Source organism: Rhamphochromis sp. 'chilingali' (genome assembly GCF_963969265.1).
Source record: "Rhamphochromis sp. 'chilingali' genome assembly, chromosome: 8".
Lineage (NCBI taxonomy): Eukaryota > Metazoa > Chordata > Actinopteri > Cichliformes > Cichlidae > Rhamphochromis > Rhamphochromis sp. 'chilingali'.
The window spans coordinates 31,879,948-31,906,516 of NC_137935.1; the positions used below are offsets into that span (position 1 = coordinate 31,879,948).

At 42.3% G+C, this 26,569-nt stretch overlaps 2 protein-coding genes across 3 annotated transcripts in view; both read right to left on the minus strand.

Annotated features, from left to right (window-relative positions):
* The window catches only part of numbl (NUMB like endocytic adaptor protein), a 65,203-nt gene extending 59,461 nt beyond the window's left edge, over positions 1–5,742 (minus strand). Inside the window, exon 1 of the mRNA XM_080888917.1 lies at positions 5,345–5,742. The gene's annotated coding sequence lies outside the window, so the exon portion shown is untranslated. The remainder of the gene's footprint in view (positions 1–5,344) is intronic.
* A 2,531-nt stretch (positions 5,743–8,273) lies between these two features.
* coq8b (coenzyme Q8B) lies at positions 8,274–26,569 on the minus strand. Of its 2 annotated transcripts, none has more exons than XM_080890080.1 (16): positions 26,438–26,569; positions 25,728–25,909; positions 24,991–25,144; positions 24,510–24,715; positions 22,840–22,906; positions 21,827–21,901; positions 19,762–19,881; positions 19,592–19,677; positions 16,468–16,608; positions 16,300–16,381; positions 14,550–14,643; positions 12,440–12,581; positions 11,545–11,652; positions 11,393–11,458; positions 11,103–11,189; positions 8,274–9,366 (listed from the first exon to the last, which is right to left on the minus strand). In XM_080890080.1, coding segments are annotated over exons 1-16 (1,917 nt in total). In that variant the 5' UTR covers positions 26,439–26,569; the 3' UTR covers positions 8,274–9,060. The 2 variants fall into 2 exon arrangements, with proteins under 2 accessions (XP_080746206.1, XP_080746205.1); XM_080890079.1 differs by having other exon boundaries at positions 24,991–25,147.

Here is a 26,569-nt window from a genome sequence, read left to right on the forward strand (position 1 = left end):
GAAGTATTTTTGGTTGTTCTAAATTGATATTTTCAAAGAGTTCTTTTGATCCAGCTACAAACACTAAGGAACTGCTTGAATGCAAGTAAAACTGCTGTTTTTCACTTTCATCTAAATTGTCCTAATCACATTCAGATGTGGAGCTAACAGCTTTATGCATAATAAAATGTTTCCCAGTGTCTCGGATATCTACTGAAAGGATTTCACCGTATCCGCAGTGAGCTAATGTCAGCTGGTTTATTAATCTGGATGATTTCTTTAGTCAGGCTCTGCACACTGCTCTAAGAATCTATAAACTCCGTAAGTATTTCATTTAAAGGCTGCGCAAACCGAGGGCCTAGCCTGTGCAGACTTTTTAAACAGCTTTTGATGAGCGCACTGCTGTACATGTACACAGAATCATACATGTTCACTGAGCCACAGAGCAGACGCTGATGCGTTTCTCTCCGGTGACTCATTCTTGTGTTTTAGCTGGAAGTAGCCTCTGTGCCCCCTCTGAGCCGCACGCACTCGAACGTACAGAGGCACGAAGACAGAGTTTGATTCCTCTCGTATGTCCTCTGCCACTCTGCCTCTCTGACTGCCTATTGCAACACAGTCTGCACAGATGCACACCGCTTTAAGTGTAGTCACCCCTCTCATCTAACCCACCCCATCTCACCCCCCAATCTCCCTCAAACACTTTCTTCACACAGTGAATGGGCCCCTCTGTGCTCTGGAAGATTTAACTTGGGTTCTTTCTATCGCTAACAATTTCTCTCGCTCGGCATTGCTCTAAAATTGTGCAGCGGAGAAGCCTGCATCATTTTAAACCGTGTCTGCAGCACGCACACAGAAAACTGTGCAGGCAAGGAGGAAAGTGATTGTAGGTGGGCTGTGGTAACTGTAAATAACTCCAGATTTGAAACTAACAATGCCTACGTTCATCTGAGGCACTACGGTCCACGCAGGCCGCCCGGGCTCATTTAGTATCTCTGCACAGATCACATGGAAGAGTTCCTGTCATGCAATCCTAACTTTTTTCACACAGTTACATGGAATCCAAGAATAGCTGTAATCCATGAGGCTCTGTGCCGTGCTTTGGAAACGGGAAGGTTTACGAGATGGTAGTGAGACCTGCTGTGATGTACGGTTTGGAGATGCTGGCACTGACAAAAAGGAGGAGGTGGAGCTGGAGATGGTCAGATTTCATTGGGGGTGAGCAGAATGGATGGGATTAGAAATGAGGACATCAGAGGGACAGCTCAGGTCGCTCAGGGTTGGACATGTGCACAGGAGGGAGAGTGGATGCAATGGAAAAAAGCATGCTGAATATGAAGCTGCCAGGCAGGAGGAAAAGGACGTAGTGAAGGCGGACATGCTGGGGATGAAAGGGTTAGAAGAAGAAGAAGAACAGAATGTGCAAACTGTTGAGGCTGTTTCAACACGGTACTAAATGTTCTGATTTATGTTTTTTAAATTGGTTATTTGGCGATTCCACCACAGTTTGACCCCGAGACTGTGAAAAACCTCTCGTTACAAAAATGTATCAAAAGTGTTCAATACTGGACATTTGTTCAGTGGCTTCTAGGTGCAATTTGGAACAAACCACATAAAAACAATTGGGCAGCAAGAAGAGCAGCTGCTAAAAGCCTGGAAAGGGATATAGATCAAACCAACCCCTAAGGGAGAGGATGTGGTGGGATGTTTTTTTTCTTTTCATTTCAGGTATTTTTAGACGCAGGTTCCTTATCGCAATATTGCATCTGAGCTTCAACAGCTAAACGGGCTAAAATAGGTCATCAAAAAAAATAAAGAGAGAGAGAGCAATGAGATTTTTTTTTTTTTTTTAAATGCAACCCTGGCTGCTCCGAGTGACAGTTATTAGTTGTGATGAGTTCTCCACTCGGAGTTGCGGTTGCTGAGAAAGACCCATTTCCACTTTTCTTGTTATCTGCAGAGAAAAACGCCACTGAAGCAAAGACAAACTGCTGATTGCCAAGGAAACAGGCGAACACACACACACACAAGCCAGTCAGCATCCCTTTACGCGCATGCATGGTCAAACAAACTGAGAAAACACAAATTGCTGCCTTCACACATGAGCGTCCACTAGACGGGCATTCAAATCCATCCCTTCACTCGTTTATCAATCCAGACTCAACGTAATACGCACTGGTAGGAGCACAACATGTGCACACGAACATACTCGCATACAAAATAAAAACTATAGCACCATGTCTTTGTACTGTGAGCATGCCATTAGTGCGTGCAGTAATGGGGCTATATGGTAGATAGGAGTGGTTGCATTTAACTAGCCTTCAGAAATCAGATAAGCCCACTCAGCACATACTGGAGGCACTTAGGCATCAGAAAGCAGTGTGTGTATGTGTGTGTTTGTTTGTAGAAACATGCATGTGATGACATCTTCTGGATCAGAGGTTCTGCTCAGCCTGACGTGGTCACATCCAAACATCCCTCAAAGGAACCGTGATACCCAGCGATGGCCTTCACGGCTCATTCCCACATTTTGAACCTCCTCCTGTTTGGTTTATCACTTTCTTCCCGCACCTCCTCGGACTTCCTGCCTCTCCTTAGCTTTTCTCACCCCACCTTTCTATCCGGGCACCCGACTCAGAGCGTTTCCTCCCTCCATCCTTCCTCTCCTCAGCGTCTTCGGGGTACGCCAAATCTCATTATTTAAAATCTGGTTCTCTAAATTAATCCTGCCAGCAGAAGCAGAATTCTGTAATCAATTTACGGGCTTTATTTGTGGAGTATTTTTTTTTTTTTTTTGCTTTCATTCATTAACACCCACACATCACAACTGCTGTGCACACAGCAGAAGAAGAAAAAAATCCTCTTTACACAAGCAGTCACCGAGCAGCACTGCAGTCAATTTGGAATAAACACCTCAGTGGCGCTCCACACATAATTTATAGTTTCAGTCATAACTTTTCATACTTGTAATCTTTCTCAGCAACAAATCAAGTTTTGAAGAAGCATTTACAAAAGATCTTCAAACTATTCACAAACTAAGAAAGGATTTCCTCTACAACCTAAAAAAGACCCTAACCTGCAGTCCCACACAGTCGCCAGGGGCTGCTGTACTTTGCCCTGAGGAAGCACGGCCTTGCTGCCGGGCCGGCAGTAGCGGGGACGGGGCTGGAAGTGGTGCTGCTTGTTTAGGAGACCCACCCTGACCAGCACAAAGGGGGGGAGCAACGCCCTCCTCCACTACCAGCTAACCCAGACATCGCTCTGATTGGCCAGCTGGATGACCTTTGCGCCCCCCTGTATTGTGGTTTCAGCTGGCCCAACCCTCCCCCTTGTGCGTTTATGTGCGTGTGTGCGTGTATGTGGAAAACAAAAGACAGCCAAGTCCTAATGCAGCAATCAGAGCTCGAGGACAGGGGAAATGGTCTGAGGGGAAATGGAGTGTGTGTGTGTGTGTGTCTATGCATTGATGTGTGTGTGTGTGTGTGTGTGTGTGTGCTGCTGTGTATATGGGGGCGGTGTAATTATGTTCTAGTTGTGATGACTGAAGTGCAGCAGTGATTAGCTACATCAGAGGCGATTTATGTTCAGCAGTCACTTGGTTTGGACTTCCAGAGTTGCCACTCCTCCCTCTCTCCCTCCCAGCTTACCTTGGCTCTGGAGACATAGCGTGCCTCTAGTCACATCCCTAGAGCAAACTTCTTCCAGCCCCACCTTTTAATCGCGTGTTCTCCTTCATTAGTTGAAGTCCCAGATCACGTTAGTATGTCTCAAGCTTCAGATTGTCCCAAAACTACAACCTCTACAGCCAGTCTCTAAACCAATCTGTTCTTCGTTCAGGTCCCGTAGCTAGACTGCACTAGCCCTTCTTTACACCAAACTGAGATCTGATCTTTTAACCACACAAACCCTTCTTTTCAGCCTCATCATAAATCTAATCATCAGTCCTCTAGAGTCACTTGCCCCAGGCCCGTTCCAGCCTTTCTAAGCCAAACTTTGGAGCAAACATGTTTTGTTTTTTTCCTGTTCTCCATCCTGAAACCATAACTGTAGATTCCACTTATTCTCCATTCAGCTTCACTCACAAACCTAACCTCAAGTAAGTTGCAGGTGTGGACTAAACCTTACCATATTTTAGCCACATCTCTAAATCAAATCATGCCTCATTACAGAACACACTCCAAAACAAACTCCTCATGCTGTAGCTTAATCCATGACTGAGACTAGCCCCACAAGCCTCAACTTAAGCCTTACCCTCCAGCTGCACATGCAAATAGTCTAGGACCAATGGCAGGAGACAGTCTGCGCCCCTCTCTACTAGTACTCTAAGAGTACTACGCTTTTAACACACCCTAAGTGACTCCTGTGTCCTCACTCTGAGCCAGTGGGTCAGCACAGACCAGCCCTAACAGCATGACTGCCTGTCTGAGGAATGCCATGTCATGGAACAGATGGAGCTCCACAGTCAATAGAGCTGCATGCATTACCCAGCCCTATGTACGAAGGTATGTGCCACGCTTTGCGTGTGCATGTATGTAATTTGCATTGTGTCACTGTTCTCGATGCACTTTGCATCCTTTGCCCCCCGTCTTTACATTCTTTCCAAAACACAACAAGCAGCAATGAGACAAAGAAAGATACACCCTTGGAAGAAAACTTTGAAAATGATGCAAACACGCCCAAAAGGCACGATTCCCCACATGGTGTGATGCAATGGAGAGATAATGCAGAAAATCCTGGAGATGCATGGAAATATTGGCCTCTGCACACAAGCTGAGGTTGGCTAAAACTAAAACAATCCCATGAACCAATAAGTTACTACTTTCAGTTCAATCAATAACACATTATCTCATTCACCTTGCCACTAAAGATCAAATAAAGCTGATTTCCAGACCACAAATGCTGTAATAGGGTGGTTATAACACCTATAGATCATCAATACAACAATAAAGTTGGAGTTTTTCTTAAATTTTTAGAGCATTATCTGGAGACTCCTGCACAATTAGACAACCTGTGCGCACGCAGTTGGCGTGAAAGAGTCGATCAGAGTCCAGGCACAGTGTAGTTGTGGTCTTTGGTGATGGATCACAGCTGTGAGCTGTTATCATAAAGACCAAGGCTGCCACATTTCATTCATTTCACATATATGGGCCCGCTGGCGAGGTCCATATCAGAGCGGTGCACTTCCAATGAAACATTAAATCAGCTCCCAAACTATTTACATCAAGAATTTAAACGCACGCTGAGTGGATGGCTCCATTCTTGGTTGTGGGTCCAGTCGTTATGGAGACATTACCGGATTGCTAAATAAGGCTGGAAGTGTCAGCAAATCGGGATGCCAGATTGGACGCGAATCCAGTGAACTCACCCAAGAGAACGACGGATGATCGGCTCCCCGCTCCTCCTCCTCTGTGTAAATCCAGGACCTCGGACACAAATAAATGAGCCCTGTACGAGAATCAGGCGGAATGTGTAATTTCACAAAAATCCCCTCTTCATCCGCACTACCAAAGCGATGGAGTGGAGGCGACGTGGAGCCGCAAAACAACCTGGTCGGCGTAGCCTACACACACACGCACACACACATAAACACGCAGGCACAATTTTTTTTTAAAAATTAAAAAAGCAGGGAGTCTGTCTTATTCGTGCAATCAAAGCGATATTTCCCCAAAAAGGCACCGACTCGGGGTTTCGGGAGGGGGGGCTGATTTCGGTGGAATCGGTGTAGTAATCTCGGATGCTTTGGTTGTTGACTGTGCACTTACTGGGCTGCTTCCCCCGGCTCCACCCGCTAACCCAGCCTTCCCAGTGCGCCCATTGGCACAGACGGCCGGACATGCAAATCTACTCTTCCCATTGATGTTTTCCAGAAAAGAAAAAAAAAGCACAGCGTTGTGGTTCTGTTGCTCTACTGCGCCACCGTGCGGCATCTAACCTGCTGTGATTCACGGTTTACTATAGCCCTGTTTTAAGAAAGTCCCCGTGCCTCCCTAAAACACAGGTGTCAAACATAAGGCTCGGGGGCCAGAATCGGCCGACAAAGACTCCAGTCCAGCCCACTTTTAGCTTCATTGTCAGTGAATGAATGTGAAATATGTCTGGGCAGTGAGCTACCAGAACGTTTTTCTGTCATTTTACAAATGTGTTTATTTGTTCTGACAGATGTCTTTCATTTACTACAACTGCATTTCTTTTTCATGTACAACAACTGATACCCACTGTTGAAATTACACTTCTTTTTCTTGTATTAAATGCAATTAAATGTTTAGTTAAATTACTTTACACTGACAGAAGGGGAAGGTTTGCTGGTTCAGCCCACTTAACATCAAAGTGGGCTGTATGTGGCCCACAAGTTTGATATCTCCGCCCTAAGAGGACACCCGCCCATTTTAGCAAGGCACAAAATTTTAACTATATTTTGCAAATGTAGTTAAATTAACACTGAATTTCTCCAAGATTACAAGCACTTTCTCTTCAAAGATTTTTAAGAACACAGTATTTTACATATTGTGAAGCAATGATGTAGAAAGTTCGTAGATTGTTAAATGTTAAAAAGTCCATACTGAACGCATGGCTGCTTTATTAGTTACACTTTCCTAGCACCAGATCAGACCTTCCTTCAGAACTTCTTTCATTTTTTGTAGCACAGATTCAGCAAAGTCGTGAAAACAGATGTTAGCCCTTCACGATGTTCACAGATGTTGGTCCATATTGACATGACAGCATCACACAGTTGCTGCATATTTGTCAGCTGGAAGCTCTCACTCTCAATGGTGCACTGTTGGATTGAGATCTGGTGACTACAGATTAAACTGACTGTCAGTTTCAAGAAACCAGTTTGAGATGATTTAAATTTTGTGACAAGGTGCGGGATTATGCTGGAAGCAGCCATTAGAAGATGGGTACACTGTAGCCACAAAGGAATGATCCTGGACATGGAGCCTATAATCTAAATGTCACAACAGAAACAGAGACTTATCAGACCAGGCGATTTTTTCCAAGCTTTTTTTGTCCAGTTTTGGTGAGCTTGTGGGAATTGTTCCCTCAGTTTCCTGTTCTCAGCTAACAGGAGTGGCAGCCCGGGTTTGTAAGTGTTAAGCGTGTATTTTTCTGGCGATATACTTCAGAAACTACATCACACACAGCTGTGATGAATACTGTGCTGCAAACAGTGCTCAGATTGTATACAAACATGTTGCTGGAGCTTGTCAAAAACCATTTTCAACATCATATTCTAGAAGAAAAACATACCAGTAAATCTGCAATAGCCTGATTAAAACTGGTCTGATTAAAACTAGTGACAAAGGTGGCAGTAATTCTGACTATTACATATGTGGGTAGGTATTTTATAAGTGAATCATATATTGCATCCTACTTAATGTTGGAGAGGAGAAAGTTTGAGACTGCTTCCATCATGGTCAGTTTTCACCAAAACTGCTACTCACTCTTTGTCTTTACACACAAACAAAATGTAAACAGTGACACCTTCAATGACAATACGTTTTCACATACGCACCACATTTAACACTTCATAAACGGGTTGGTTCTGGTAGAAATCACCTCACACCGGTCCAATGTTGAGCCTCAGTGAAAGGGCTGAGACCAAGAAAAAAAAAAAAAGGCTAACTCTGCGCCAATAAACTGAAGCCAGCTGCTTCTTACACGCAGAGAAGCACTTCAACTTTCCATTGCGTGAAACTACAAGAGAAGAATGTGCTTTTTCTTCTCTGTACATGTGCAGCGGCCCATTTCCAAGACTCAGGAAAATAAACTTGATTCCAATGCAGAGTGCAGGAACGAGCAGACCTCGCTGTAGGAGCAGCTCAGCAGCTGTACTGTGCAGGACGTCGTGGAGCTCAATGGAAGGACTCAGTTAAAGCCCCCTCCCCAATCTCTCTCTCTCCATCAGGTTTTTATAATGCCAGTGAAGGCCCAATACTTCTGCTCCCATGATTGTGTGAGAGCCTTGCAGGCAGCTGCGTAGTGCTCTAATGGCTTGGTCGCAGACTAAACTGGCAGCACTGCCTTGGAACGAAAATAGTTCCTGGAAAACACAGCTCCATCAATGCCACCATTAGCTCAAATCTAACATTGTTTCAGCTCAACTACTATTATTACGCGTAACTGTCAATACAAGACCATTGCAGGAAAACGGTGAGGTCAAACATGGCCTCCGGTCACTGACATTTCCCAAAACAGGTCTAAATGTGAAACGGAAAGATCAATAGGGTGTGGAAGAATCATTTGTTTGTAGACACCTGCCAGTAAAGCTCACTTGGTGACAAACACACAAACAATACTGTTTCAGATTTTATTTCATTACAAAAGTAAAACATGCACAGCACACTGCCTTCTAAAGATACAGTGCAGGTATTTGCAATAAATAAGCATGAAAAAGAGCTGACGGTACTTCATGTTATGGAGTTTTATGCCAAGTGCACTTTATAATGCAAGGCCATTATTTTGTAGGGTCCATTAGACTGTCTTCTCTAACTAATCTGATAATCTGGTCATCTCGGCTGGCAGCCATCACATTTAGGTGAAAGCTTTATTCACCAACTCATCAGCAAGCACAAAATGCCTTCTATAAAAACAGGACTCGGCAGTTGGCAGCATCTGTGATTCAGTGCAGGGGCAGTATCATCACCCCCAAGATAGAAGATACTCACTCCACTTAAAAATAAGGTGGAGCTCGCAGGCAAACCCAGCTGAAGCTGGGAGGACAAACAGAACATGCAGCTCTCCTTGCTTTGTGTGTTTACTTTTACAAAATCTAATCAGAAAGCCTGCACTTCTCTGTGATCAGGTCATTGTTTAATTTCTATCTGTACATAAAAGTAAAGGTCACACCAAAATGTTGTGTTTGGACATCCTTAACAACATCCTCACACTGATGTGAGTGACGTGTAGCAGCAAAAGTCATTTGTGGTCCTTGTTAGAGCACGCTGGCAAAGTCTGTTATTACTGACACGATGTACGTCCAATCCAGTGGCTCCACTTGTGGAGTTAAGTGTGACTCTTTTCTGTCTCTGTACTCCTGAGCCACTCTGAGAAAGGCAAATTAAGAAACTTGTCTCAGAACTGCTAAGCCCTAGCCTGCGCTGCATGCCCGGCCTGCCTACGCTGCATGTAGGCGTGGTACACATCGAGGAACATGTCCTTGCACGGTATTTTCGCCTTCAGCTTGGAGCAGATGAGGAAGGAGCCGGCCATCTTGCGGTGGAGGGAGTAGGTCTCCTCAGGTGGAGGGGTGAGGCGGTGGCGGAGCATGACCGGGATGAGGCTCTGAACGCGCTGAGTAGTGCTCTGAGTGCCGAAGTCGAAGGGCTCGGCGGATGCGAAGGCTTCACCGAGAATCATCACCGCTTCCACGTGAGCATCTGCGAAGGCCTGTCGTGGAGCAGGAAGAAGAATTACAGCAGGCATGTTAATGTCAGAGCATTAAGTATGCATGATATCTTGGACTGTATATATAATTACATGCATTTTCTTTAACTGAGTCATATTTCATATAATAAATGACACTTTAATAGCACACATAGGCTGATACACGCCAAAAGTACTTGCTTGTCTGCCTTCACACGCATCTGAACTTGAGTGACATCTCATTATAAATCCATAGGGTTTAATAAGCCATATTCCACAATTAAGAGTGTGCTTATGGGAATTTTTGACCATTCTTCCAGAAGCACATTTGTGAGATCAGACACGGATGTTGGACAAGAAGACCTGGCTAACAGTCTTCAATATCTATCGGGTTGAGGTCAAGCCAGTCAAATGGTAAATGGCCTGCATTTGTATAGCGCTTTTCTAGTCCTTAAGGACCCCAAAGCGCTTTACACTACATTCAGTCATTCACCCATTCACACACACACACATTCACACACTGGCGATAGCAAGCTACATTGTAGCCACAGCTGCCCTGGGGCGCACTGACAGAGGCGAGGCTGCCGGACACTGGCGCCACCGGGCCCTCTGACCACCACCAGTAGGCAAACATGGGGTTAGTATCTTGCCCAAGGATATTTGGCATGCAGCCAGGAGGCAGCCTGGGATCGAACCACCAACCTTCTGACTAGTGGCTGACCTGCTCTGCCACCTGAGCTACAGCCACCCCATAAAGTCAAGTTCTTCCACACCAAACTCACTCATCTGTGTCTTTAAGGACCTGCTTTGTGCACTGGTGTGCAGCTTCATGGCTGAGTTGCTTTCATTACCATTAACTTCCACTTTGTTAAATATCACAAACAGCTGACTGTGGAATATTTAGCAGAGAGGAAATTTCACGGCTGGACTTGTCGCACACGTGGCATCCTATGACAGTACCACGCTGGAATTTGCTGAGCCATTATTTCTTAAATGTTTGTAGAAGCAGTCTGCATGCCCAGGTGCTTGACCTTATACACCTGTAGCCATGGAAGTAGTTTAGATCTCCTCTTCAAGATCTTCTTCTTGTGCACCTCTAATCTGCTTTTACTGCAGCTGTAATTTTAAGACTGTGTGTAAAATCCACTGTTTCCCTTTGCCACATCTGCTCAAGCGTGTCAAAACAATGATGCTTCAACTTGAGGGGGACCGAGGAGCAAGGAGTCAAATCAGGTGAGTAAAGATTCCAATCGTGTGACCACAAAACTCCTGTTATTTCAGGTTGCTGTTTGCCAGCAAACAACAGCTTAAGTTTTTTCTGCTTAATTTCCTCCCACGCTCCTGACCTGAAGCGCTGCCTTTGGGCTACAACACTGTGGACGACTCCTGCTTGGTCTCTGGGTTGTAACCAGAGAAATGACTGTCATTAGCAGTTTGATACAGAAGAGATGAAATAGCAGAAGGGCAACCTTAAATGTTTAGAACTGGACTTCCACAGAGCAGCAACTCTGCAAGCAGTCCTCGGGTGCATGACAAGAGACCCTTTAACTTGAAATGAGTCAAAGTTATAAATCAGGTAAGCATCATATTGCATTTATCTACTGAAAACAAAAGGGAGACTAGTGAAACGGGGTAAGAGCATAAGGGCTGTGCGCTGCAGTGAAACAGTGCTGAATGCAAACAAACTGAGAACACAAAAGAGACAAAAACAGATAAAGCATATCAAAAATAAGCAGCAGCAGCGACTAAAATAAAACTACCTTGGCCTCGAAGCCCGTCAGGAATTTCAGGTCCTTGGATTTGGAAAGAACGGTGGCTCGATCGCCGACAGAAGCTGCATAAATCACCTGAGCACACAACACAATCTTGTTTATTTACAGAGCTCCACTTTCAGGCTGAATGTGTGCACATGCATGCGACTGTTCACAATCTTTTTTTTTTTGCCTTGGCTGACACAAAATTTAACCAAAGGCTCCGACGTTAAATTATTGAGAGAAACCTTCATGCATAAATCATGTTGCGAGGTTGACTGCGGGCAGATTTATCATACCTGTATGTAGTCGTCTGTGAAGGATTCTGGGTAACTTCTGCACGCTCCAAAATCCAAAAGAACAACCTAAAGACAAGAGTGGAATGAATCTGCTGTATTTGACATCCCTATTAACATTTAACATTGGTTTAAACATGGCATGACTGCCCCACCTTGTTGGTGTCTGAGTTGTAGAAGAAGTTGGCCCAGTTTGGATCCGTCTGCATGAATCTGAACTCAAACAGCTCCCTGAGACACAGCTGCAGGATGCTGGAACAGATCTGAAGTGGAGAGAAGAGGCTTGTGTTCACCATCATGCTGTCATTTAACAATGTGACATTTCCTTCCACCCTTTGGATCCTATCCTGTGTAGCCTTCTCATGGTGCTGTGATTCCCTGCCACACTGTGTCCACTCTGTCTAAAATTTGTTGCCTTATCTCAGCTCTGAAACACATATTTCCACAGTGACACAGAGTATCACTTCCACACTGCACTGTAGGTGCTGCTGAATAATTTACCACCAAGTCATTTTGTTCTGAGAGATTTATATGAATCTGCACTTGTCAGAGTACAACACATGTCAAAACTTATGATTAAATTGCTTTAAATTTTGTTACCAATTACGAATGGAAGGTGAAGACCTCGCAAACTCTACGCATATTTAAATTTAGACTTGGCAACAGGGTAAGTCTTTAACAAAAGCCTCGTATGGGGGCAGAGCTATCCGATCTGCTCCTGCTCATCAGAGGCTTTCAGCTCTAATTGGTTCCTACAATTAGAGCTCCAGACTGTCATGGACCTCTAATTGCAGGCTTCCCAGCCCAGGACTGCCCCGTGGATGATTTTCACTGAGTCTTCTGTAAAACTGGATGACCTTTACTTCACTATGCATGTTTTAAACTGAAGCATCTTAATGTGATTTTCTTTTCTTTCTTTTTTTTTTTTTTAACCCAGTTGAGCATCACCACCACAATAACATCCCCTTGTATTCCAGCGCAGTTCAAACCCTAGCACCTAGACATCTGACAAATGAATGAAATTCACCTAACTGTTGAAGTAAAACACACCTGGTTCCTGGTCTCCTGGTCCAGCTCTACGCACATGTCCAGTGGGACGCCCTGCACCAGTTCCATGGCGAGCACCCTCTGGCCTGACAGCTCATCAATCACCTCGGGGACTTGGAAAAACTCATCTCCCTCCAGCAGTGATCTAAAGGCCGAGGTACGAGAGAGAGCAAGAAAAAAACAAAACAAAAAAAAAACTTAATGATTTATGATTAGGTTATTTGCAAAATGGAAAATATGCAAAACCCAAAATATACAAAACCAATCTCAAATCACACGCAAAGACAGTTAAAATTAACCCTTGGTAGTACCTAAAAAACGTACCCCTTATGAGGTCCTAGAGCCAAAAATCGACCACGCCATAAAAAGTGCTATAAAAAGATTATACATTAATATTTTATTCCACTTTAAATTAGCCAATCTTTCAGACCTACTTCTCCTTGAAATATTCATGTCAAGTTTTAATTACATTTCGCGGATTTTAACCCTTTATATCCCGGTTTTGTCACATGAGCGCACGGCCGTTTTTGGCGAAAAAAATGAAAAAATGAAATATTTTCCATAAAATACATTTGAAAGTTATATTTTATTGTACTTTTAATTAGGCCTTTGGGTGGACCAAAGATTGATACCAACAGTCATTTCGATCGCCTTTTATTTTTTTTGCAGGAGCGCATTTCATAAAATGCACACACTATCGGTCCCAATCGACCACGCCCAAAAAAGTGCTATAAAAAATTTTTATATTAATATTTTATTCCACTTTAAATTAGCCAATCTTTTAGACCTACTTCTCCTTGAAATATTCATGTCAAGTTTTAATTACATTTCGCGGATTTTAACCCTTTATATCCCGGTTTGGTCACATGAGCGCACTGCTTTTTTTGCCCCAAAAAACATAAAACTTGAATATTTTCCAAAAAAAACATTTGAGGTAATATTCAATTGTTATTATAATTAGGCCTTTAGATGGACTAAAGATTGGCACGAACAGTCATTTCGATCGCCTTTTATTTTTTTTTTTCAGGACCAGAAAATGGTCTCCAGGCGGCAAATGCTCCTCCTCTAGGCCGAAATAAGTGCATGTTGCCGGGGTACGTCGCGACGATCACCGGGGCACGATCACCGGGGACTGCTTTTTCCAGCCCACACGTCCGATACCACGTGACAATAAATACGTCATTTCCTGTTGACTAAAAAAAAAATTGCACCCTCTCGTGGTCCTAGGGACCAAAAAATGGTCCCGTCCGATCAGCGGGCGAGGCCGCCGCTGCACGCCGGAAATGAGGCTTCATTTCCCGCAGGTCTTTCCAAGAAGCCCGCTGTTTTCCAGCAGGGATCAAATGTGGAGCAAGGGCGCCACCCGGTGGCCAAATAAAAAAATTACAATTCTAAGGCCTTGAGTCCAGAATGAAAACGAAACCTAAGCCATCACACAGATATTAACGGTAATAATTGTGCAGTGAAAAATAGCGAAAAATAGCGTTTATAAAGGGTTTCAATGGGGCGATTTATGGCTCTAGGACCTCATGTGGATGGCGGTTTTTAGCTTAGCCACCTTAAGCTAATCGAATAAACGGAGACGGCAATTCTAAAGAAAAATGAAAAAAAAAAGGGTTGGAAGGTTTGGCTATATTCTATTCAACACAGTGAAAATGGCCTAATATTAAAAAACGCTGTGGATGATAAATGGCCGTAGGTACTACCAAGGGTTAACTATACCATAACTGCCTGCATTATAATTAAGTAAAGATTACCAAGAAATGCTAAATGTGATGCTTGATTTACTAATTACACTTGAAATATCAGAATCAGAATCAGAATCAGAATCAGAATGGGTTTATTGCCAGATGTTGAGGTTTACAACATTAGGAAATTGCTGCGGTGCTTCAGTGCAGACAATAAATATATATAATCTGCCACCTCTACTGGTATACTGTACATTATAAAAAACAATACATCAGCTAGACGTGTACCCAGACAGCTTAGGTTGAATGTATATGTTCTGTGGCAGCTACCAGGACATAAGTATTAAGAATCCACCCTGTAACGTCAGTGTAGCTCAAACGGTACACAGCAGCACAACACCGGCCTGGGTTCAACAGAAACCTACCTGAACTTCTTGGCACATTGTGCTTCCCTCTTATAGTCACACTCCCATGCCAGTTCTCTCTGTAGAACCTCCAAGCTGCTGTCTGCAAACAGACCTGTGGAAAAATAAATGGTGCAAAGAAAACACACAGACCATGTCATCTTCTAACAGAGCAGGGTAGCTTCTGTCTAAAAATAATTCATATACTGCATGAGTTTGTAGCAGGGAGAACACAGAAAAAAATCAACATCAGGTTGTAGGCATTGCATTAAAAGTGTATTTTGGTATACTGGTGGGCTATAGGTGAAAGAAAATCCAGGCATTATTCAAGCTAAGCCTTGGGTTACCATTTTTTTTTTTTTATTTAGAGTGTTAATTGGGACAAAAATGAATTAATCCAATAGGGAGCGAGTAATCCCACAGGGCAACAGTCTGTGTCAGAGTTAAAATGTGAGTATTTGCCACCAACAAGCTACGATTGTCTTTGTAAGTGTCTGACAACATTGAAAAGGATCCCCAAAGAGTGTGCCTAACATTCAATATGAGTGTCAGTGTGAAAGCTCAGGGGAGGCACGGAGCTGCAGTGCAAACATGGGTGAGAAATGAAGAGAGATGTTTGGTGAAAGAGTGCAATGCGTACAGTTACCACAAAGAAAATAAACAACTGTAGCTGCACAAAGAAAACTACAGTCACAAAAACGCTACTTGCTTTAGCAAGTGTTGCTGCCACTGGATGAAATGCGAAGAGCTTGCTCCGCGCAGCAAACAGCTCCCATTTACAGATTATATTTTTATCAGCCGTGTAATTCCCTTCCTGACTTCTCGGTGTGTGGATCAATTTGTTTTTACATCTGACATTTTCTGATCTAGCAACCATTCTATTGAACACTAGGATGTGCATGGCTTTACAGATTATTTCTGCAGATTGCTGAAAAAACACTGAGCCATAAAACTCATCCTGTTTGCTGCAAAGGTTTTTGAGTGGGCTATCTACTGCCAGCCAAACTGAAGAAGAAGTCTTAAGAAAAAAAAAATAAGCAGGGAGCAAAAAAAAGACCTGCCACAGATGGAGCTGTGCTCATGTCAAGTTATTCATTTGATCTGGCATTAAAGCGTGACGAGAGCGCAACTGACAAAAATAAGCACTTTTACTCTGACATGGACAGATGTCCCCAGGGATCTAATTATTCTCTCCCATCACATATTCTGTCATCTCTCCACTGTGGGTTAATAAAATAAAAGCTTAAAATCCAGCGTGGTCACTCAACTGGTTGCACCAATTATGCTCTGTAGCTACTACAAGCCATTATGCACCTATAATAACGGTGTCAGCAATCACTTAAACAACACAACTTTGAAAAGGTTTGTGGAAAGCCCTCAAACAGGTAAGTTGAAAACCACATAAACTACATAAATAAACTAATTACTTATTATTTTAGACAATTAATAAATAAATATGCAAATTCTTTATTAATAATGAAAGAATCATTAATGTCTGAAACAAGCCTCTCTTGGATAAAAAGCTAGTTTGACCTGCATCTATAGCACCACCTTGTGGTCTTAAATAGTGGAGACACTGGTTATGATTTACACATGGGTGAAAGTCATAGTATACAAACTTGCAATGTACAGTTGTTTTAAGATTACAAATAAATAAATAAATGAATAAAAATCAGAATTTCTTATTGACTAAATACATCTTGCTGATTTTGAATCTGCTCTGAGGAAAGTCAGACACAAAAAGGACACTACAGAGTCCTGTAGTTGTTACCTTCTGGCAGAGCCACGCTCATTTTCAGTACTGCCATCAGGTTGTCTATGTCGCTGCGGATGCTCTCTGCCACACCAGGGTACTGAGAAGAATAAGTGACAAACAGACGGTCGAGTCCAATGCAGAGAGTGAAACGCAGACTGCGCAAGTGTGTCGATAAGCTTCTACCTGGATCTTCATGGCGATTTCTCTACCATCTTTTAAAACCCCGTGGTGGACTTGGCCAATAGAAGCTGCAGCGAATGGTTTGTCCTCAAAGGATGAGAGCTTTTCTCGCCAGCCTGGCCCCAGATCCTCCTCCAGAACTTTCTATACAGTCAGAAACACAGATTGCAGCACTGTCATACATCACACTGGGTAATGCTAAAGATCCCGAGCTATAGCACATGTAAGAAAAAGGCTTAAATAAGGTGTTTGGCAACCACGTGCTGCTACAACAGCACTGATCCGACATGAAGGACAGCGCACAATTCCTCCCAATAACAATCATCAAAACACCAAAAAGTGTAGTGAATAATGTTCTTAATGTAGAGATATTTGTGCATAGGGCTGCCTGAAAAGCTCAACTTTTTATTACAACAATATAGGCATTTACAAACTATCCAAATGGCCTTTTATGATAAGAAAATAAAAGGCCAAACTGGTGCTGTAGTATCTACACATTAATCTTTTTGCATAGTAGGTGAAAACTATATGAAATCATCAGAAAATAAAAGCAATGAATACATAGCTGAAGTAGTTGTAAATCCAGTTCCATAACAAGATACTGCATCCAAATAATTGTCCGTCTTTCTGTGTTAGACCTGTAATAGACTGGTGTACTGGTTTAGAGAGTGCTCTACCTCTTTCCCTGTAACAGCTAGGATAGGCTCCAGCCTCCTACAACCCTGAATTGCATAAGTGGTTAAGGAAACGGATGGATGGGTATTGTTTGAAATCCATTTATGAGTGCCTATGGAGAGTTAAAGAAGTAGATGCTGTAGAGGGTAAACCAGCCACAATGCAGGAGTGGTTACAGGCTCAAAAACAATCATGTTTTTAAGAGACCTGAGCAACTGAGATGCACAAGATATTTAACAGGCAACAGTGTCACCCGCTATGCGTGACAGGATACATGTCAAGATGAGGTTCAGACTTGTGGCGCATTCAAAGTGACGTATAAATAGAATTACTTGTCGTCTAGTAAGAATCCTGTTATGGAAAGGCAAACAGGATGCTCATTCAGACATAAAGCCACTTTGTTTAGATACTGTCAGAAATTACTGGAAAGGAATGTGCTGCAGTGGTTTGAATCACAATTATGTAATAATCTCCAGTTTGTTCATGTAAATGGGCAGTTGTCGTCACACACTGTGGTTAATTATGGAGTTCCACAGGGTTCTGTGCCAAGACTGATTTTATTCACATTGTACATGGTTCCTTCAGGCTGTATCATTAGAAGGCACAGCATGCATTTCATTGCTAGGCAGATAGATGATACCCAGCTCTATCTATCTATCCATGAAGCCAGATAACACACAACAAATAGGCTACGTTCACACTGCAGGCGAAAGCGCATCAAATCCCACTTTTTTGACCCTATGCGACTCATATCCGATCATGCTATGACAGTGTGAACGGGACAAATCCGATATTTTCAAATCCGATCTGGGTCACTTTCGTATGTGGTACTGAATCCGATACAAATCCGATGTTTTAGAAAGCGACTGTTGTTTGAATGGTCATGTCGCATTAAATCCGTCTTTTACGTCACGGACACAAGACAGACGCCAATTATCAGCACCCGAGAAGACATCGCGAACGCTTCCTGGCCATCCCGTGTAGATGTTAGTGAAACTGCTGGGAAGACAACGTTGGAGAAACGTTAACATTTTATTTGTACTGTATAACCTGCAGATTCTGACAGAAATCTGCAACTATCCTTTGAAGCACCGCTCCTCTAAAACAGCAATAAGGATAATTATTAGGTTATTTACATTATTATGTAACTAACAAAATAACTTAAAGAAAAAATTGGGAAACGTAAAGTCTGAAACAAGTATTTATATTAAGGCCATCAGTCAAACAATACTGTTTGCTCTGGGTCTAAACAGAGCGCGTTGTGTGTGACGTCTTCTTTTGCGCATGCGGGCCGCTTTGAGGATTCACACTAGAGCGCCTTTGCTGTCGCATTTTATTTGTAGTGTGAACAAGCAGACAAAAAAAATCGGATTTGATCAAAAAATTGGAATTGAGCATTAAGACCTGCAGTGTGAACGTAGCCTTAGTTAAACTGCAGAAATGTCTTAAAGGCTTAAAGACCTGGATGACCTCCAGTTTCTGTTAGGATCATTGGTTTTTAGAATCTTGGTTTTGCGTTTGTAATTTCTTTAGACTATATTATTCTTTGTTTTTTTTAGATTCTCTAATGTTTTATTTGGCTCTCTTGTATTTTGTTGTGAGTTTTCTTTAGCATTTATTATAACCTTTGTAGTGTCTGCTTATATTCTGGCTCTTCTTATTGGTTTTGAAACATTTCATTATTATCTTTTTGTGATCCCCTTGTTTCCCCAGTCAGCCCCCCCATGTCTGTCCGCTCTGCATGTGTTAGTCAGTTTCTGTAAAAGATGATTCCTGTTTTACTGTGATAGTCTCTTGTCTCGTGTGCGTTATGTTCAGTCTAACTTCCCTTGTCTTGTTATTCATGATTTCCCGCCCGGAAGTGTCTCCACTTCCCCTAATCACCCTCCTGCTTATAGACAGTATCTGTCTCCCTCTGTCCTTCGTCAGTGTACTGTTCATTTCATTTCCCTGGTGTAGTCCGTTTCCTGGTCTTCGTTCCCTAGCATCTCAGCTCCTTAGTGAGTTTCATTTGGCTTAGTTTTGTGTTTTGCCTCATGAGATTTTTAACAGCTCAATAAAGGACTCGCCTTTTTAAAAACTGCCACCTACTTGTGTTGCACCTTGGGTCCTCACACATCATATTCTGACAATTTCCTGCTTCTAAGATTAGATAAAACTGGTCGTGGCAGATGGCTGCCCCTTCCCGAGCCTGGTTCTACCAGAGGTTTCTTCCACTTAAGGGGGGGGGGGGGGGGGGGGGGGGGGGGGGGGGGGTTCCTTTCCACTGTCGCCAACTACTTGCTCATGGTAGGGTCACCCTATTGTTGGGGTTTTCTCTCTATTATTATACGGTCTTTCCCCTTACAGTCTTGAGGAGACTGTTGTTTTCATTTCAAGCTTTGCAAATAAAACTGAATTGAAATAATTGTGTGAAAATAGCTGAAGAGCCAGTAACAGGTCTTGGGCTTACAGTCATCTGCCATGTGGGCATGAAGTCTGCACTCTGTCGGACCCTCTCAAAGATCTTCTGCAGTTGGGGGTTGATAAAGGAGTTGTCTGAAGAGAAAAAGCCACTGTCAGAAAAATCCTGTGAGGACATCTAAAGAGCATTTTGCGTGCAGCCCGTGTTACAGCGTGTACCTTGTATGCTGAGCATCTGGCCTATCTTGAGAGCAGCTCCACGGACCTTACACAGAGTGCTGACTATTCTCTCAGCATTGGCCTCTGACAGGAAGGGAGAGTCGAGCAGGGAGCTTACATCTGTAAACAGAAGCAGTATTAGTAATGATATTAGGTGCAACATATTAAGAGTATCATAGCATGACAGAAGTCATTTATTTCATTTAAACTGGTGCATGTAAATAAGCTCTGGCCTTAAACTGAGACAACTGTGGATAGTGGAGCATAAAAGCTGAGGCAGTGGTACATCATCAAGCACTGCTCATTTAACACATATTACAGGGAGTGCAGAATTATTAGGCAAATGAGTATTTTGTCCACATCATCCTCTTCATGCATGTTGTCTTACTCCAAGCTGTATAGGCTCGAAAGCCTACTACCAATTAAGCATATTAGGTGATGTGCATCTCTGTAATGAGAAGGGGTGTGGTCTAATGACATCAACACCCTATATCAGGTGTGCATAATTATTAGGCAACGTCCTTTCCTTTGGCAAAATGGGTCAAAAGAAGGACTTGACAGGCTCAGAAAAGTCAAAAACAGTGAGATATCTTGCAGAGGGATGCAGCAGTCTCAAAATTGCAAAGCTTCTGAAGCGTGATCATCGAACAATCAAGCGTTTCATTCAAAATAGTCAACAGGGTCGCAAGAAGCGTGTGGAAAAACCAAGGCGCAAAATAACTGCCCATGAACTGAGAAAAGTCAAGCGTGCAGCTGCCAATATGCCACTTGCCACCAGTTTGGCCATATTTCAGAGCTGCAACATCACTGGAGTGCCCAAGAGCACAAGGTGTGCAATACTCAGAGACATGGCCAAGGTAAGAAAGGCTGAAAGACGACCACCACTGAACAAGACACACAAGCTGAAACGTCAAGACTGGGCCAAGAAATATCTCAAGACTGATTTTTCTAAGGTTTTATGGACTGATGAAATGAGAGTGAGTCTTGATGGGCCAGATGGATGGGCCCGTGGCTGGATTGGTAAAGGGCAGAGAGCTCCAGTCCGACTCAGACGCCAGCAAGGTGGAGGTGGAGTACTGGTTTGGGCTGGTATCATCAAAGATGAGCTTGTGGGGCCTTTTCGGGTTGAGGATGGAGTCAAGCTCAACTCCCAGTCCTACTGCCAGTTTCTGGAAGACACCTTCTTCAAGCAGTGGTACAGGAAGAAGTCTGCATCCTTTAAGAAAAACATGATTTTCATGCAGGACAATGCTCCATCACACGCGTCCAAGTACTCCACAGCGTGGCTGGCAAGAAAGGGTATAAAAGAAGAAAAACTAATGACATGGCCTCCTTGTTCACCTGATCTGAACCCCATTGAGAACCTGTGGTCCATCATCAAATGTGAGATTTACGAGGGAAAACAGTACACCTCTCTGAACAGTGTCTGGGAGGCTGTGGTTGCTGCTGCACGCAATGTTGATGGTGAACAGATCAAAACACTGACAGAATCCATGGATGGCAGGCTTTTGAGTGTCCTTGCAAAGAAAGGTGGCTATATTGGTCGCTGATTTGTTTTTGTTTTGTTTTTGAATGTCAGAAATGTATATTTGTGAATGTGGAGATGTTATATTGGTGTCACTGGTAAAAATAAATAATTGAAATGGGTATATATTTGTTTTTTGTTAAGTTGCCTAATAATTATGCACAGTAATAGTCACCTGTACACACAGATATCCCCCTAAAATAGCTAAAACTAACAACAAACTAAAAACTACTTCCAAAAACATTCAGCTTTGATATTAATGAGTTTTTTGGGTTCATTGAGAACATGGTTGGTGTTCAATAATAAAATTATTCCTCAAAAATACAACTTGCCTAATAATTCTGCACTCCCTGTAAAGCCGTTATAAATTCTTGTTAGCATATCTGATCTAAAGCCTGTCCTGGGCCTATCGGGTATTGACACATTAGAAACAACTCAAGGTTTACCAGGCGTCCATCTGTCTGCTGAATCTGCCAAGAGTGTAGGACACAAGGCTCGTTTACAGGATGGAAGGAGAGAACAGCAGTAAAACATCTTTACCTGCTTTTTGTTTGCCTCCTAGTGACTGCTTTGCCACTTCTGCAATGGCACCGATTCCCAGCCCTACCGCCAATCCTGCAGCAGAGGGACAGAAGCAATTTTAACTGCAGGGCCCTTGAAGACATGCTAGAGGAAACCACCAATCCCACACAGATGTTGCTGCTATGTAGCAGGATGGAAGTATACTCCACTACCCCACATATTTTACCACACCTTTAACTCTTCTTGACTTCTGATGATTAAGAAGCAAGAATTTTATTTTTATTGTAACAGTGGTAAGCTAATAACCAACAGTTGTCAATGAGAAAACAAATAAAGTATTGTTAATAGACTCCAAGAATATCCATAAGTGACTGAATGTGTCTCATCAGAACTGTTAGGTTTACATTGAAGGCTTCATAATGGGATTGATTTGTAGATTTCACACCATAGGCTCAAGGTTACATTAGTATTCAGGAAATTCCTCACATGAAGCACAATTTCACAGATTCTAAGTGGGGAAAAGAGCCTCCAACATTTCAATCAGCAGTCAAATCACTAAACAATAGTGACGGCAGAATGGACCATACATGCCTCAACAAGTCAACTAATCAAAAAGTTTTTTTGTTTGTTTTTTTTTTTAACAGGAAAAAAAGAAAACACTCAACACCAGAGCTTCAAAGTACTGACGAGTCATTTCTCCAGTTACTTACTGAACATTTTTTTCTGAAATTTTCATTTAAAATCTATTTTTGTGGTGTAAGAAAAATTCATTCAGTTGTGTCTTTGTCCACACCTGACATCATGGAACATATTGCATTTATTAAGCAAAGCCCCCCCCCCCCTTTTTTTTCTTTGCAACTAAAGATGGTCACCGAGTTATGATTCAAGTCATTCTTATGTCACCACTTGATAAACTTGGGTTTCCCAGCTTAGACATTTTAGTGAACGATCATCTTTGTCCGACAGCTCCTGGAGTCAATTTGAAACCCAGAGACAAACTGAGCAGGTAAACAAAAACAGATTATTCTCACCCCCGAAATTAACCAGCCTGCTGATTCTTGTGGCGGGCACCTTTCTCTCTTTGGCACGGTCGCTCAGCTGCAGAAAGTCAAACATGTGAATGAAAAAAAATGTTATTAATAATATCTGTAGTGGTGACTGACTCTTTTCCAACTCTTCCAGCATCTCACTTTACTGCAGAAATAGGACTAAAAAGACCTCGTGAACTCTGGGAACAATGACATGTGGGTGGAAGAGAAAAAATATATACCTTTTACAGAACACACATAAAGAAATCATTATTAAAATATAATTTAAACGAACACTAAAAGTCAAAAAGACTGAATATGTACACAAACTCATTAGATAAATATTATGGGTTTTGACCATCTGTTCATTCACTCAAATAAGATGAAATGTATGAACTCAAAGTAATATAACGATATACATCCACAATAATGCATATTATTAATTGTATCTGTCTGCATGTGTGTATACAGTTAGCTCCATAAGCATTCTCTGTTTGCATTCCCACATGACATGAATCAAATAATGCACTGATATGAAGTGCAGACTTTTTAAATTCAAGGTCTTTAACAAAAGTATTGCATTAACCGTTTAGGAATTCACATCACTTTTAGATACATTTTCAGAGGCCCAAACATAACAGGACAAACATAATAAAGACCATCCAGAATATATGGATTCTTTTGAATATTTGGATGAAAATTTTTTGTAGTACACAACTGCCTGAAGCCTAGAATCCATGGACATCACCAAATGCTGTGTTTCCTTACTTGCTCTGCCGGGCCTTTATTGCAGCTGAATCCAGTTGCTGTTTGTTTGCGGGTCTCTATGAATTCATTTTTGTATTTGATAATTGAAACGCTGTTCTAATGGGTTGGGATGAGATGGTCATTGAACAATCTGCATCGGGAAACTCTTGGTAGCTTCTGCAGTTTGCTTTGGGTCAAGACATTTGGTTGAATCTGATCAGAGCACACACAGCACCATATTGTAAACCCTCTGCACTTCCATCCATCAAGGCATCTTTTGACTGTAGACTTTGATGATGATAAGCATACGTCCACAAGGGTCGAGGTGTGCCTCAACTTAGTTAGATGATGTGACGTTGACCATTTAGTTGTCTTCTGGGGTTTTTTGGGCCTTTTTGTTATTGCTGAGCTGGTCAGTTCATTCAATACATTTAAGTTTTTCTTTTAGGTTTGATGAAGTGTTAAGCAATGAAGTGTTAATGAAAAGGATCAGAACACAATGCAAAAATAAAGGCAGAGCCCTGTTAATTTGATTTTGTGTTCTGTTTTGGTACCATTTTTTAATAAATTTGTTTGATTTGCCTTCTAAGAGGAGCATTCAGTTAAGGTAAATGAGGACCATTTTATATTGATGCCAAGATTTTTACATTAGCAGGAATGTCACACAACATGATTGTAAAAGCAGAGTTATGCTTTTCTGACAATGAAATAAAAATATTTTTAGGAGCCACTAAAGTAATCGTGCAGGACTATATAACACTTTTATTAAACCCAATGAATTAAAGCTGAACGTCTGCAGCTCAGTCACACTCTTATCATTTGGTTTAATTCCATTGTGGTGGTGTACAGAGGCAAAACCACAAAACTTTTCATTGTTCAAAACCTTTTGGACCTGACTATTTGCACACGGGCATCCTCAAACCAACCTTCTGTTTGACAGGTTTGGCCAATGCCTGCTTTGCCTCCCGGGCTTTCTTGATGTCCTCAGGTGTGAGCTTGGCCACAACAGTGTTGTGGCGAGACCTGCTCTGGAAGTAGTACCGGTGGAGGGCCGAGGTGTTGTGAAGGAAGCGAGCACCCTGCCCAGGCCAGCCTGCACCGCCTCCTGCCATTCCTGATTTAGGAGATACCCCTAATGCAGAGAGAAGAAAAAAAAATACAATACTTAAGGGCCAATAACTGGCTGAAATATACACGCCACGTGGTATGGAGGCCTTAAGGATGCTATTTTCTTTTTTTTTTAAATGTGTATTTGTTAAACTTAAAAAGACCAGTACCTAAATAAATGGTTTCTTTATATTTGTTGAGGCAAAAGGAGCAATGCTGGAAACCAAACAATACCATTTCTATATTCTTACCGTAAACCTCTGTTAGTGCATCCGATATTCGATAAACACTCAGTAATACCTGTGTGCATCTGTGCTGCAGGTCCCGTTTCTGTTTGGCTGTGCTCCCCTTCAGCAGGGGGGAAATGGGACCCCACAGCCCATTTGGCTGCTTCTTCAGGGTCCATATTCTCCCAGCCCTCCGCATCCGGAAACACATCCTCCTGTACTGACTGCTGCTGCACAAACACACACACACACGCACACACACAAAAAGAAATTGCTGAGTGAACTATTGTAGTGCCGGTTTAGGGAGCAGTGTAATCCAAGTTTTTGTAGCTATAATTTGCAGATTGTGGGTTTGCAGCCCTCTCTCATTTAAAAGAGCATCAGTAAGTGACTGAAGTCATTATTTACAGGTAACAAGACAAAAAATATACAATGACATGTCAAGTTTTAGCCTGTCAGATGAAATGTTGTATAGGTTAGAACTTTTGCTTATAATCAGGTTAGGTTAAGAGTTTGGCACTTTTATCTACCCCTTCAGAAGTAAAAGGTTTGGGAATACAGAAATGTCAGTGAACAGTCTCACAAAAATGTGAGTACCTATATGTCTGCCTCTTCCACTACACACAGATTGAAGCAGGCAGCAACCTTTAACTAAAGGGGATTAAATCAGCTGTTTTCAAGACAAGCAAAGAACAGAGTGTTTTGTTTATTTGTTTTTTAATTATGACATTAATGGCTCCTTTTATGTATGACTTGTTTTGCATTTAGAGCTTATTTTTTACTTTCTGCTTATTTTTCAGTTAAATTCACCTGACTGCTGCCACCCATAAATGTGCCAACCAGTCCTTCTACCACATCCTGAGCAACTTTGACCCCTGCTCCCAGGGAAGAGTTGCAGGCCATTAATTGGAGCTGCTCGCCTTGAGTGGAGACCAGTGAAGAGCCCACTTTACCAGCTCCTCGCAGCACCTTCAGGACTTCTGACAGCATCACTTCAAACACAGAGGAGGGAGAGAGGAGGACTCAAGTTACAGGTTATGAGACGTTTGAGTGACAATACAGGAAAATGCCAGCATACAAAACAGCAAACACACACACACCATACTCTAAAATTGATAATTTATAGAAAATGTAGAAGTTTGAGACCTCAGATATAAATGTAAAAGAAATAGTTCTGGGCAAAAACTGCAAGATGATCATCACCCCGTTTAACCTTGAATATACACAGCTGCCCATTTTATAAGAGGGAGGTGTCACGTGTAGCCTCCTAACTGTAAGCCACACCACATATAGGCAAAGTATGTTTGCAAGAAATGTCAGAATTAAAGAAAACGACACATGCATCCAACTGGGAATGTCAACTAGCTATTAAGTTAGCTCCTGGTGTTATCCAGGTTGTGTAACTAGTGGACTCGCAGACTAGCTAGCTAACGGTATCTAAATTAGACCCAAGTTAACAACAGGTATACGGAGAAGTGCTGAATGAAAACAAAATAATGTTCCCAAATTAAGTAACTCACTTTTTTCCTATCGCTATTTTTCCAGGTTTATCTCAGTGGCTGCCCACTTCCACGACTGCAGAGTGGAATGATCTATTTTGCAACGAGTCGACACCCGGAAGTTAAAATTTGACTAACTTGACTGCGAACCAA